Source organism: Harpia harpyja, chromosome 1 (assembly GCF_026419915.1).
Source record: "Harpia harpyja isolate bHarHar1 chromosome 1, bHarHar1 primary haplotype, whole genome shotgun sequence".
In the NCBI taxonomy this organism is placed as follows: domain Eukaryota; kingdom Metazoa; phylum Chordata; class Aves; order Accipitriformes; family Accipitridae; genus Harpia; species Harpia harpyja.
Genome location: NC_068940.1, coordinates 59,600,162 through 59,613,893, shown reverse-complemented (window position 1 = coordinate 59,613,893; position 13,732 = coordinate 59,600,162). Strand labels below are relative to the sequence as shown.

At 45.4% G+C, this 13,732-nt stretch overlaps 1 protein-coding gene across 7 annotated transcripts in view; it reads left to right on the top strand.

Moving 5' to 3' along the window:
- The first annotated feature begins 2,256 nt into the window (after window positions 1–2,256).
- The window catches only part of CDK13 (cyclin dependent kinase 13), a 50,295-nt gene continuing 38,819 nt past the window's right edge, over window positions 2,257–13,732 (top strand). For 3 of the 7 annotated variants that reach the window (XM_052796024.1, XM_052796015.1, XM_052796005.1), the window contains exon 1: window positions 2,893–4,268. In XM_052796024.1, the coding sequence (XP_052651984.1) occupies window positions 3,043–4,268 (1,226 nt within the window). In that variant the 5' untranslated portion in view covers window positions 2,893–3,042. Of the gene's footprint in view, window positions 2,407–2,892; window positions 4,269–13,732 lie in introns of those variants that run through there. The other 4 variants (XM_052796035.1, XM_052795987.1, XM_052795977.1 and 1 more) reach the window with 2 other exon arrangements.

Here is a 13,732-nt window from a genome sequence, read left to right as displayed (position 1 = left end):
GCAGAGAGGATCGCGTGGAGTTGATCCCACTCCTGTGTCTGTGACCTAGAAACATCTTTGCGAGGCTAGGGCAGTTCCCACCAACACAGGCTTTCAAATGGTGAACAAGGCATTATGAAATAGTCGGACACTTTAGGCAACTTTAGCGAACTTGGTATTTTATTAGGTCTCCTCTTACTGCTGCTCTTAACTGAATCGCTGAGAAAACAACATACTGCAAAACACGTTCACTTTTTAATACGTCTTTAGCAACTCTGCTGATCGTGAATGATAGCAATGACCAAGCAGTTTGTTAGCAGGAAGGAAACCCTTCTTTGCAGTCTGTTTACATCTTCTTGCATGCATCACTAAACCTTGTGTTTAACCCACTGCCTTTATCTAAGGGAAAAATTAATTTTGTCCTTCACCTGTGAGTTTGTATGTTTTTTCGCTTCCCTTCCAGACTCCAAACATTTGAGACAGGAGCCTGAAAATGAAATGTGTAATTGTTCTCTCAGCTCACTTAACTGTGCTGTAAATTCTGGTGAGCTGATAGCCTATACCTGAATTGGCTCAACTGAAAATTACAGATTATGGCCCAAGTTGCCACACTTTATTAGAATACTATAAATACTAAATTTTCAGTCAATTTCACTCAAGGGAGAAGTTTATAAATGACATTTTAGTGGTCCCACTGTGCTTACACAAGCCAGCAGCTGAATACTTTGGCTCTTTCTTTGAAATGTCTTCATCCATCACTTTTCGACCTGCAGATCTCAAGATGGCGTGCATTTCTGCTTGCTGCAGTTCTGCTCTGGCCCCAGATTTCATGTGAGGCCTCAGAGGGACATACCCTTCCTGCTATCACCGCATGGTAGGACGTAAGGCTGGGCAGGCACGAGTTGGGTATTTGCTCGCATTGGGATTGAGCAGAGCAAAACAGACTTGCTACCAAATGGAATTAAAACATTGCTATTAAATTACATCCTTCATATGAAAATTACTAATTGGACAGGAATTTATGCTTTAGCTAGCTAGTGGAGAGTTTAGAGCTACTTCTTACCACGTGTGGCAGAAGCCTTTCTACACATTTGTAGCTGAAATCAATCTTTCTCTTCCAATACAGTTCCCTTTAAAGGAAATTTCAATAGCTCTCCTCTGCTGAATTTTGTCTTCTCAGGTGACCTGTATTACACCTTTCAGTGTAGAAGTAATACACAAAACCCTTAAATACCTTGTTTTGTTTAAAACCACCGCTGTCCTCCCTTCTTCATATAATGAAGAAATCCCCCTGCAAACTCGGTATTCTGTCTGCCACAGCATTCTGCTCAGAGGTTTTCCAAAGGGTGCCGATTCTTGGAGCTTTATAGGCTCTCATGCTTTTAATGCCGATTTCAGCCATGGAAAGCTCTTAGGACAGTAACACTGCAAATCAGGGGAAGGCAGAAAGGCTGAGCTTGGGTGCTTTTCTGCCATTTTCCTGTAGTTTCTACAGGCCATTTAGATTCCACTACGGCATTTTTAATTGTAAGCCACTAGGAAAACGTGAACGCACTTTGTATGGTAAGGCAGAACAAAATTCCTGCTACACTGCTCAGGCATATGACCTGAACAGGGCACGTGTGCAGCCACAATAAAGTATTTCGTGGTTTAGCTATGTATTTATAAATATATATAAAACCTGTAATGGGTATGTATAAGTATAGTACACACGGCTCGAGCGTTAGAAACTTTAAACGGAGCTCTTCCGCGGCAGCCACCAGGGGCTGGGCTGCCGCGCCCGCACAGCGAGAGCAGGCGCCAGCCGGCGCTCCCCGCTGTGGAAGAGACGCGGGGGTGCCGAGGCCCTAGGCCGGCCCTCCGCCGCATACCCCGCGGAGAAGCGCCTCAAGATTCGCGATCCCTCAGCGGAGAAACACCGCCTCTCTGCCCGCGACGCCCGCGGCCTGAGGCGCTGCCCTCCCCGAGGGCCCCCACCGCTCCAGCTCCGGCCTCCAGGGAGCCCCGGCGTGGCAGGCGGCCCCTGCCCACATCCCCTCAGCACCGCCGCGCCCCTCTGGCGGAAGCGACCTTTGGCCCTCGTGCCCGGAAGCGCCCCCTCCCTCCGCCCAGCGGGGCGAGGGCCGTGCAGTTACCGCGACACGCGAGCTCTCGCGAGAGCCGCCGGGGCGGGGGAGGGGCGAGGTCTCGCGAGAGCGGGGCGGCTCTCCCGGCTCCGGGCATGCGGGCGAGGGTGGCAGCCCCGCGCGCCATTGGCGGGGCGCGGCCCCCCCTCCGCCGCCGGCCCCGCGCATGCGCCGCGCGCCGCCGGGCCGTGTCCCCCGGTGCGTGTGTATGCGTGTGTCACCCGCCCGCAGCGCGGAGGCCGCGCGAGCGCTCCCGGCCGCCGGCGACTCGGGACCGGGCACCTGGGACCCGCCGGGCAGGGTAAGCGGGCTCGGGGCCGGTGCAGGGCCGCGCGCCGCCTCGGACACCTCCCTCCCCTCCCTCGGAGGCGGCCCGGCACGGCCTGACCCCGCCGCCCGGCCGGGGAGCGGGTGAGGGAGGAGGAGGAGGAGGAGGAGGCGGCGGCGGCGGCGGCCCCGCTGTCCGCTCCCGGCCTCCGCAGATCACCGTCGTCGTCCCCCCGGCGCAGCGCCGCCCGGTGCCGGACGAGGCAGCCGCGGCCCGGGATGGAGTGAGGAGGCCGCCGCCAGGAGACACTTCCGCGTTGCGGGAGGCCGCGCCGTGCCCGCGGGAGGCTCCCGCCGCCGTGCCGGCCAGCGCCCGCCCCCAGCCCCGGCGGCGGCCCCAAGCGCGGGCGGCGCGACCCCCTATGTGGCGGCGTGGCCCCATGTGAGGCGGCGCGGCCGGGCGGGCTGCGAGGCGGGCCGGGCCCGGCAGCCGGCCGGGAAGCGAGGGAGCGAGGGAGGCCCCGGTCGGGACCGGCCGGCGGGTGTCCCCGTGTGTCTGCGCGGCGCCGGGTCTCCATGGCGCCGGCAGCGCCCTGAGGGCGGCGGCAGCGGCGGCGGCGGCGGCGGATTCCCTAGGCCGCGTCCTCGTCCTCGGCCGTGAGTGAGCTCGATGCCGAGCACCTCGGACGCGGCGGCCGGCGGGAGCGGGGGAAGCCGGGGCTGGGGGAGCGGCGGCGGCGGTAGCAGCAGCAGCTCGGCGGTGGAGGCGGCGGCCGACAAGAAGCGGCTGCATCACCGGAGACGGAAGCGCTTCGCGGCCCAGCCGCAGCCTCCCCCCCCGCCGCCGGCCCCTCACCCGCTGCTCTTCCCGCTCCTGCAGCCGCCCCTCCTGCAGCCCCCGCTCCTGCAGCCGCCGCTGCCGCCGCAGTCCCTGCTCTTCCTGGCGGCCACCGGCGCCTCCTCCTGCTGCGGGGACGGGGGGGAGCGGAAGCGGCCGCGGGGCAAGCGGCGCTCGGGCTCCCGGCACAAGCGGCGGCGGGGCCGCGGCGGCGGCGGCGGCGGTGGGACCCAGGAGGCGGAGAAGCGGCGCGGTAGCGGGGGGCTGAGCACTCTGGTGGAGGAGTACGACGACGTGAGCTCCCAGTCCGAAGGGCTGGTGGGCGGCGGCGCGGCCGGCGGCGGCGCGGGCAGCGGCGGGGGGAGCCCGGCCTCCTCCTCGGGCGGTGGCGGCGGGACCCAGCGCCAGAGGGGCGAGGCGGAGCGGAGCGGCCGGTCCCGCCGGGAGCACCGCGGCAGCAGCGGCCGCTCCAAGGAGCGGCACCGGGAGCACCGCCGGCGGGGGGAGGAGAAGGCGCAGCAGGAGGGGGCGGCGGGCCGCGGGGGACCCGAGGCCTCCTCGTCCTCTTCCAAGTCCCGCAGCCGCCACAATCACACCGGGGGCCAGGACCGGGAGGGACTCAAGAGCAGCAGCAGCAGCGGTGGCGGCAGCGACGGCCGCAGGAAGGGCTCCCTCGCCTCGCCCGGCAGCGGCAGGAAAGAGCGGGAGAGCAAAGCGCACCGGAGCCGGACTAAAGCGGCCAAGGAGCCACCGTCGGCTTACAAGGACCCGCCGAAGGCCTACCGAGACGACAAGCCCGAGCCCAAGGCCTACCGGCGACAGCGCTCGTCGCCCAGCCCCGGCCGGGATGACAGCCCCCCGCTGCACCGCTCCTCGCAGAGCCAGCGGAGCCGCAAGTCGCTCAGCCCGGTGGGCGGCCGCTCGCCCCTCAGCCCCTACAGCCGCCGCCGCTCCCCCAGCTACAGCCGGCACAGCTCCTACGAGCGCGGCGGGGATGTGTCACCCAGCCCCTACAGCAGTTGGCGCCGGTCGCGGAGCCCCTACAGCCCCGTTATCCGGTGAGTCTGGGCCCAGGGGAGGAGAGAGGGAGTGGGGGGTGGCGGGGGGGGGGCTCGGTGTGTGGAGGAGGGGAGTCACGGCTGGGGCTGGGCTGGAGGGCAGGCTGGAGAGGCTTGCATCTAGCAACAAAAGCCCTTCTGCTTCTTGCCCTCTCGGTGCCAGAAAGCTGGGGTGGGGAGGAAGGGGAGCGGGACATGTGCGAAGATCTTCCTGTCCTGTCTCAGGTAGTAAGGGAGACGCGGGTGCCTGTAACGCTTCTGCAGCCCGTTTGTCTCTGTGGGAGACCACCTAGCTGGAAAAAGGCTTTTTAAATATTAAAGGATGTGAGAACATTTATTGAATGAAGATGCTTCTCACAGGACAGGTTTTCCGAAGGACCAATTTTGATTTTTAAATCTTTGCTTACGAAGTACGGAGATTCTCGGGTACATTTTTAGGTATCTTGTTCTCCCGTATAAAAGGATGCCTGTTAAATATATTTGTGTTTGGTTTAATTCCTGCTAATCTAAAGAGTAAACAAGCTGACAGGCAATTTGTGTTACAAGTGTTTCTTGTTCTTTTTAGAGGTCTATAGAAAGACTTAGACTTTGTTTTGCTAGGAAAAGGAGCCAATGTCAAGTTTTGTTAAATTGTCTTTTGTGCTTCACATAACCTCTGAAAACGTACGTAAGCTCTTTTCCCAGTAAGGTTATGTATGTGTATATATTTGACGTGTGCTTGCAAATCATTTTCTTACTGTTAGTGGGAACTCAGAGTGTAAAGGTCAGCATTGCTGTGACTTTTTGAATTTCTATACAGAGAGGAAACATGGGCTGTATCTCTCTAATCAGATACAAATCGTGTTGCAGAATTAAAGCTCTTCAAAATATTTTAACTTGCAGCAAAACCACTGGGAATTTAAAGTATTTGCTTAGTATGTATTTATAACTTAAGATTTTTAATTTCCATATTGGAATCTTAACTGTTGCCTCATTGTTTATAGGCTTACTTAAATTCACATCTGGACCTCGATTTTACATGTATCAGGTGATTTGCCATTTCACTGGCAAGAATTTTGTTTACAAGGCATTACCTGGTGGGTTGTCTGAGAACTGTTCTTCTCTGGTGTTTCTAATGAGCACTTTGCATCGGTTACCATTTGGGGCGTCCCACAGTGTATCCAGTGAGGATGCTGAAGCCGTTCCTGTGTTTCACTGGCTGTTGGTAAAGTCTGATGTCCTGGGTGTGCATTGAATGCTGTTTAAAGAGTGAAGTAACAAAACTGTGTCCTGCTTTGTTCAGAGGGATAGAAGAAAGGTGCCTTTGGAAAAAAAATAGTGATTGTTTTAAGGTATGGTTGTATGGAATAATTTTGTAAACAATAGGGTGTTTCAAGCAGAAAACACTGAGTGATCTGAAAAACAGCACGTTGTCGTCGTTGTTGTTCCGTGAGATCCTGTTAAGAGTGGTTAAGGATAATCTTTCAAGATTATTTGATAATATAACAGCAGGAATATTACATGCATAGTTTGACTTAAACACTCTAGGAATCAGATTATTTTCTGTAGATGCTTATATCCTGAATAAGGAGGCTGATAATGATAAGCAAAATTATGTATGCTAGGTTTGCACTTATGAATAGCTCTATTAGATTGACAGTCCAGTTAGTAAAGGATCCTGTCTTATACGCACTGACTGATAGGGCTGTAGTAGAAGGTACAGGAGATGTTGTATAGGGGTTGGTTACAGAGCAAAGTTTTGTAGGAGTGTTTTTCTTTTTTTCTGTTGGTAATGGGCCTGTGATTTGAAGCATGAGAGTTTAAATCTCCTGATTTTTGTATTGTCTCTGTGGTAAGTGTGTAAATCTTCCTTGAGCTGCAGATCTGTTCCTAGGAGTTAGCTTTGTGACTTCACGCCTTCCTTCCTCCAGTTAAACTGTAATTTGTAATTTGCATTCCATCTTTAACTGCATACGGATAAATTACTTTGTTAACAAATGCAGATCGTCAGGTTTACTGGAGAGGGATTGGAATGGCCCAGTGTAAAGAAGAGGTTGCTACATGTAGAAAGCAAGGTTGGTCTGTCCTAATGTGGCATTCATTGTAAAAATGTCATTTTCAGAGAAAACGAAAGAAACCAAAAGTGTGAAGATAAGCTCAGTTGTTCATAATGTTTGCCTGGTGTTGAGAAATGCAACCTAGTGTTTCTTTGCTCCCATACAGCTATTACGTATTATGTGTATTGCAGCGGCGGTGGGGAAATAAAGATGGAAGGTATTTATACGATTGTTTTAGCCATTCAAAACTGTGTCATAATCACTTTTTTTGCTCAACTCTGTGGTGCTACGCCCAAAACGCTCAAAATTTTAGCTGTGCTGTTTAGATAATGGTATAGTGGCCTCAGACTTGATAGAATATTATGGTTTCGTGAAGGCAACAGCTTCTTACAGCACCTGTCTTCTTCATCTGGATGATTTAAAGACTTAATTCTGGGCTTGTATCCAGCTGTAATGGTGTCAAGACAGCAAGAACTTTGTATGTGACTGAGCATTCCATGCTGCAAGTCTTTTTGCTCTTTTCATTCCGTATCTCATATATGTGTCTTCCGTAATGTTATATAAATTATCTAGTTATTTTGGTATGTAGAAAAGGAGAATGAAGTGGTTCTAGCACGCTCGGAAAGCTCATGTGTCTAGGGTGCTGATTTTTTCATCTAGGTCTCTGAGCTGTTTAGGGAGAAACTTCTAGTAAACAGTTGAAGAGAAGCAAGTGAAGTCAGCTTCACTCATTTGAATCTCTGGTTTTCTCAAGCAGCAGCAACAGTGCAGTTGCTGTGAGTTAGGAGTTTTGAATTGCAGTAGTGACTGACTGCTGTCTTTTGGTGATGTTGCCTGGAGAGAAGAGAAGCAAAGACATTAGATACTCATTCCACACTTGGAAAATTCTCTTTGAATGGGAGACTAATTTCCATTTCCATTATAATAGCAGTAAACGTCTGTGTTTTGGGGAAACTGATTGTTTGAGCTGTTTCTACTTGTTGGACAAAACTTCTTTACTTGCTTGCTGCTGGTGGATTTGTATTACTGTATTTTCTTGTGGATAGTAACACAGCTGTTCTAAAGTAGCACATGCACGTTTTCAAAACAGAAATTCTTCCATAATACCAAAAGTATGAGGTATTTATTTCTCCACTGATAAGCTGACGGGATTTTTTAACAAATTCACAAGAAAAAAAGAGGGGGGGGGAAGAAACCCCCATGGTTGACAAAATAAGCAGACAAAGTCTCTCTTTGGAAACTAGTTTAAGAAGAAATTGTAGGAAGAGAAGAACTATTTTTCATAACTTCAGTCAGGTCATATGCTATGTGATCGCACATTTAATTTAGTTAGCTGTATAGATGAGTAATTGCATTTTTCCAAAGTTGGATACACCTACCCGTCTGCTTAGATAAAAGTAAGTGGGTGGGGCATTACTACCATAGTACTACAGTATGTGTGGATGTTGCTTATAGGAAAAACACAAGATTTCTTTTCTTATTGTTACTGTAGGGACATCTCATTCTCTAGCTGTAGCTAGTCTGCAGTAGTGAGGCTCTGCAAAATATGGATCATTTATGTGCAAAACCAAAACAAACATAGGGAAAATGGTAAAATACATATTCAGTTAGTAAATGCCTACTTCATGGAGAAGACATGGTTTCATACACTGATATAAAAATAACTTTGAATCCAGTAATTCTGCTACTTTTGGACTTAAAGGAGTAGGAGAAATTTTCAGACATTTTTTCCCCCTTGTTTGGTGAAAACAGTTTGGTTTTTTGTTTTTTTGTTTTTTACATAAAGCTCTCTAATCTTGTTTAGTAAGACTTTATCTTGCAGAATTTAAAATGTGAAACTGTAGGTTTTCACTGTTTGGAATAGCTAATTTTTCCAGTGCATATTGAGTACTCTCACTCTAGTACATATTCTGAATTTATTAAGGTTTGTTACTTGGCAGTGGACTTTGCTTTTTGCCCAGCCATGTTGATGTGCCTTTCCTTTTCCTCGTTGGACTGCTTCTTTCCTTATTGTAGGAAGGGACTTCATTTGAGAAAAATTAACTTTTAATGTGTTTAGAACACAGCATTTGAGTTGGCTTTTTGCTACTTGATTTCTTTGTAGGCGGAGTTCTCATCTGAAAACATAGGGTTATAAAGCAGAAATAAGAAACAGATAAAATTCATGTTCAGAATTTTTCAGTATTCCTATGCTGTATGTATTGGAGACCCTTTCAAAGATTTACAGTTCGAATCAGTAAGGCAAGTTATGTAGTCTTCACACTTCATCTGAGTAGGTGGTTGCTTGCAGATCTGCTTAGAATATAACCTTGAACTAGGGGTTAGAGAAAACAAATAAAATTAATAAGGTATCAAGTGAGAGCATTATTACTGTTATGGCTTAAAGAAATGAATTATACGTTTACCTGCTAGTGCAACATGGGAAAGCTATACTATGAACTAGAATCTTTTGTCAAGGTGGTTTATGTTACTGAGTGATTATAAATGTCTTGGAAGATCTGCAGTGAAGCCAATTGATTAAATTTAGGCCTCCCTTTTCAAATACACTGTGACCTTACAGTGCAGGGGAAGATGGCAGTGCTTAGTCAGTAATGCAGCATTCACTGGTAGTTAATGAAAGAGCTGGGCTACAGTCAGTGTTTTAACCTCCTTCGGTCTGTTTGGTTTCCTGTTTTTCTGCTCTTTTTGTGCTATGTCTTGTCAAAAAGTTACTGACAAAATCAGTTCCCTTGTTCAACTCTGTAGATGCCGATATATTCCAAGTATGATACTGTTTGCACTTAGGTAAACACATGTAGCTGGCTACTAGCATGTTGGATTTAGCTTGCTCTTAAAGCGGTTAAGAAGAAAAGAGGTTTTCAAGTTTACAAACATGAGAAGATAACACATGACTGTTCCGATTTGTCAATAAAATGTAATGCTTTTTTTTTTTGTATTAAAATAAAAGGAGGATTGGAATGGGAAAGAAAGAAGACCTAGAAAAGTAGCTTGGCAAGAAAAAACATGCAAGCTGAGTGAGACCTGTATTCCTGGAAATCTGACATATGTAACACTATTACTTTTTTCTTTCCTCTGTGCTTTCAAATATCAAGATAGTAAAATATAGCTAAGTTTTCAGTTACTCTCTGGAATTCTTTCATTCTGTGCTTGAGAATGTAAGTGGTATTACATCAGTAGACTTTTTTTTTTTTTTTGTTAAATTCATTAATAAATCTATTGTTTGGTAATGATATGTTAACCAGTGAAGTGCAATAGAATGTTGCCTTGAGAGAAGAAGGAACATTGTAACAGTTTTGAAACTTGCACCTAATAACACTTTGATATCTTAAGTAGTTTTTTTACACAGTGAATAAGTACATTGTATTAATTAAGCAGAGAAAAAAATGAATACCGGTTTGTTTTATGAAATCTAGGGTGCTAGGCAAAAAATATTAAAAAGAAAAAACTGTGATACCTAAACCAACATTCTCCCCCACACACTCCCCCCAAGAAACAAAAAACCATTCTTTTTGTTGTTCTGAAAAATGGAGGAAAGCAGTGCTGAGTTTTGGTTTCGGGGTGACTTCCTTATTAGTGCTTTTTTCCTCTGTCAGTTTCTTTAAATCTGCTGCTTCTCATACGTGTTTTGTAAATAATGTCTTGAACTTTTTTTCTGGTTTTATTTTATAGCTACACATAATATTATGTAATCACTTCAATTTCCCTTTGCAGCTAATCTAGTTGTGCTCCTAGTCTCCTTTGTTGCTGTGTGTGGGGAAGAAAAAAAGCAGCTTTACAACTTCTTAGCTCTAATGCAGGCTAGTCCTACTGATACTTACGGTTTTTAGGCAAATCAGTTTTTTTTTTTTTCTTTCTTTTTTCCCCTCCGTATATAAAAACATATTGAAATCTGTGTATGGTTCAGAAGTGATTTTATGAATGGCATGAAGTCTGGCAGTTATCTTGTCTGTAGGGACATAGACCTGTGTGAAGTGAACTCAAGATGCTTGTAGAAGACTGTTAATGGCTAAACGTGGCAAAGGTACTTGCAAATGATGCAGAATTTGTGGGTGCAAATAGGAAGAAGCATTGGAGGAAACTTACCTGAAACGGTGGCTTCTTAGTAGTCTCTCCCCATGTCTGTTACCAACAGATGCTGGTGCTTTTGGTTTGGGAGACTGGGATGTGGCCCTTATGTTTAGTACACTTCCTGATCTGTCCAGGCTTGGGAAAAAAAAGTTTGGATTGTTTTGTTGGATTTATTTGCTGTTTGCAATGCAGTTCTGTGCAGTTGTAGCCACTGTTCCTTTGTTCCTGTTTACTGTGTTAAAAACAAACTCCTAACTAAAGATGAAATAGTTGGTGATGAATGAATGTCAGATAAGGCATTTTATATATGTGCCTATGCACGCGCACACATTTAATAGAAATCTGTTTGAAGAGTTAGAGAGTACTGTATATTTCAGATGTCTCTCTTGGTGTTTTTTCAGGGTCCCAGTAAAATGTCAGTATCCTGTTAAATGGCAGACACTGGCTATTGTGTGAGCCTGTTTCTGTGCTGTTGTGACTGCATCTTTTATGTCAAATGAGTGTTAGCTCTGAACAGAGTGAATTGGCTGTTTTTATTATGTATAAGGCAATATTTCTCCACTCTGAGCTCTGTATACGCTTCTGACAGAAAGCTTGTAAATGTCCATAGTTTTGGGTTTGTGCCATTTTTATAGATAGAAACTTGTACATAAGTTTTGTCTAGCCTGGAAGGTTCTCTTGGGACTTTTGAACTAATGCTGATGAAAGCAAGTGATAGTTGAATATTTGAAACGATCATTAGGCTTATGAAAACAGCAGATTTTATCATTGTAACTTGAATAACTAGCACTTTGACAAAGCTGCCTTTTACTTAAGATTCAGCATTTGTCTGTTGAGTTGAAAGTGTTAATGGTTTTGCTGTAACTCTCTTGGGTCTAGCCCAGTGGACAAGGTACATACAGTAAGGGATTCTTGCAAAGGTCTTTGGGATGCCAAAGGAAGTTCTAGTTTATTAATAGCATGGGCATGCACTAGCTAATGCAACATAATTTCTTTTGCTGACATAAAATTAAATAATGAAAAACTTTTTGGAAAAATTAAACCAGTGCAGAGACTGTACTCAGTCAACATATTTAATAACTAAGCTACTATAATTTTGATCTGCTGTTAAGGGCTGTAGTATGTACTGGAACTTAAATATCTGTGTGCACGTGTATTTGCTGTCTCCCACATGGATGCAGTTCTGACATGACAAAGTTATGCTGTTGTCATTTGGGGTGTGAAAGCTGGGATGCAGAATGGTTGGGGTTTTTTCACTGAGCTTGCATAAATCTGTGTTCACATCCCACACACTCTTGATTAATGTTGGTAAAATACGTACATCAATCCACTGTCAATGCTTGGCTTCCTTACACGTTTGTTTTTGAAGAAAGTATAAAGATTTAGGTTATTTTTGCCCCTGCTTTTCAAAACTGCCTCTTCCCCACCAAGTTATGGTAGCTGATTTGGTGAACATTAGTAGTCACTAGTTTGAACAGATTTTCTCATTTCATCCTAGTAGAGATCTAAATGAATCTGTTTTATTTTGAACCAAAGTGGAACAGAAACAGTCTTATGATCAGGTATGGTGTCTCAGTGTAGTGTTTTAAGCTGCTACTTCTCCTATCAAGTGCATGAGGAATTAATGTCCATACTTCTGTTTGTGACATAGATTACTTTCTTTATATTAGGCACCTTTCAAAACAAAAAACCCAAACAACTCTGAAAAACCCAAACAAACCAGGAATTGTACTTACGAAAGAAATATAACTGATTTTGAGACCTTTGGGGCATGGTTTAAGTTTAGTACAGGTTGCAGTGAGGTCCTTGGGATGGAGGTTACGTTCTACAGGTAACTGGAGCGAGTGTCAGTTTAAAATAGCTCATCTAGGAACAAGCTGTGCAAGCATATGTTTTCCAAGACAGGTCAGTGACATCCTCGCAAATGATGCGCCATTTATAGAAGTCAGTTTAGGACTAATGGGACTTATTAGCTTGTGCTTGATGCTGGAGAAATATAATTACACTGATTCTACAGCCGGCGCGGATCTGTAGCAGTATACTTCTGCCTGAGATAGTAGTTCCTCTTGGAAAGTGAGATAACAGTGTGAGGAGAGCTCTGGCCTAGCATTTGAAGTGTAGGTATTGTCTGGATAGTCTCAGCCCTCCTTTTTCTTCCTACTACCCCATCTTGACTCTGTATTATGGAACTTTGTGCTTCTTTACTTTTACTCTGGTTTGGCCAAGCCTCTGAAAATTTTCTGAGGGTTTTAGTACTTAGATTTCCAAAGTAATAATGAGAAAAATGACTTCAGCAACATGATTCATAATGGAGCAGAAGTGAGTTTTCAAGGGAGTTTTTCTGACCAATGTTATGTTTTTATTTATTTTTTAATGGACATGGACATTAATATCTCTTTACCAGAGTGAACCAAACCCTTAAATTTTGGTTGAAAATTCAAAGAACAGAATTGTGCAGCTTGCTTTTTTTTTTTCTTTTAAGTGTAAAAAACTTCTATTATTGTTGTTGTTGTTATTACTGCCTGTCATTGTTATCCTGTGGTGCCAGAAAAATTCTATAAAGCCTGCTTCCTGGCATAGAATTGAACTGTATTAGTTTCCAAGAGTTGTCCTCATCTGGGGTTTGATTTTTTTTTTTTTTTTTTGTTCCTTTCAAGGGTCTCTAGCCATTTGGATCAATTTCAGTTTTACCTATAGAATTTTGAAGCTTGTGCTGTAGTATACAGTGTGCATACCTACACATTGTTTTCAATTACTCCTACATAATCTTGATTTATCTCAATGACTTTTTATGTTGCTTTAGAAAGAAGACTGAAAAGAGTTCTTTTTGTAATGCAGGAAAAGTGTAAATTTGGAAATTACTAAATATTGCACACAAAATAGAAACATTATTGTACTATATTAAATATTTGTTCAGTTGAAGCATTGAAATGTAGTTTCTTGTGTTGATAATTCAAACTGAATTAATTTGTTACTAAAATTAATTTTGACATAGGGGTGGATAATCCTGACCATAATGACTGTAGTTGGCTTTTTTGTTTGTTTTGTTTTGGCAGTCTCCATACACTGGTGCTATCCTTCGAACTCTGAAATTCTCGTATCTCCAAGAAGTCTTATTTTTGCTATTGCTTGATACTTTTTCTTTGTCCAGCTGATGAATACTTTTTTTTTAATCTTGATCATACTTTTTCTTCCCCTTCAAGTGATATACTCAAGCAAAATAGGTTTCCACCAAACTTTAATGAAGAAAATACTTGTAAATCTGGTGAATACTCTTGCTATTCTTAGTATGGTGAAATGGATTAAAACCCCCACATTTAATTTCATGTATTTCATAATGTTTCAGTGTGGTAGCAGTGG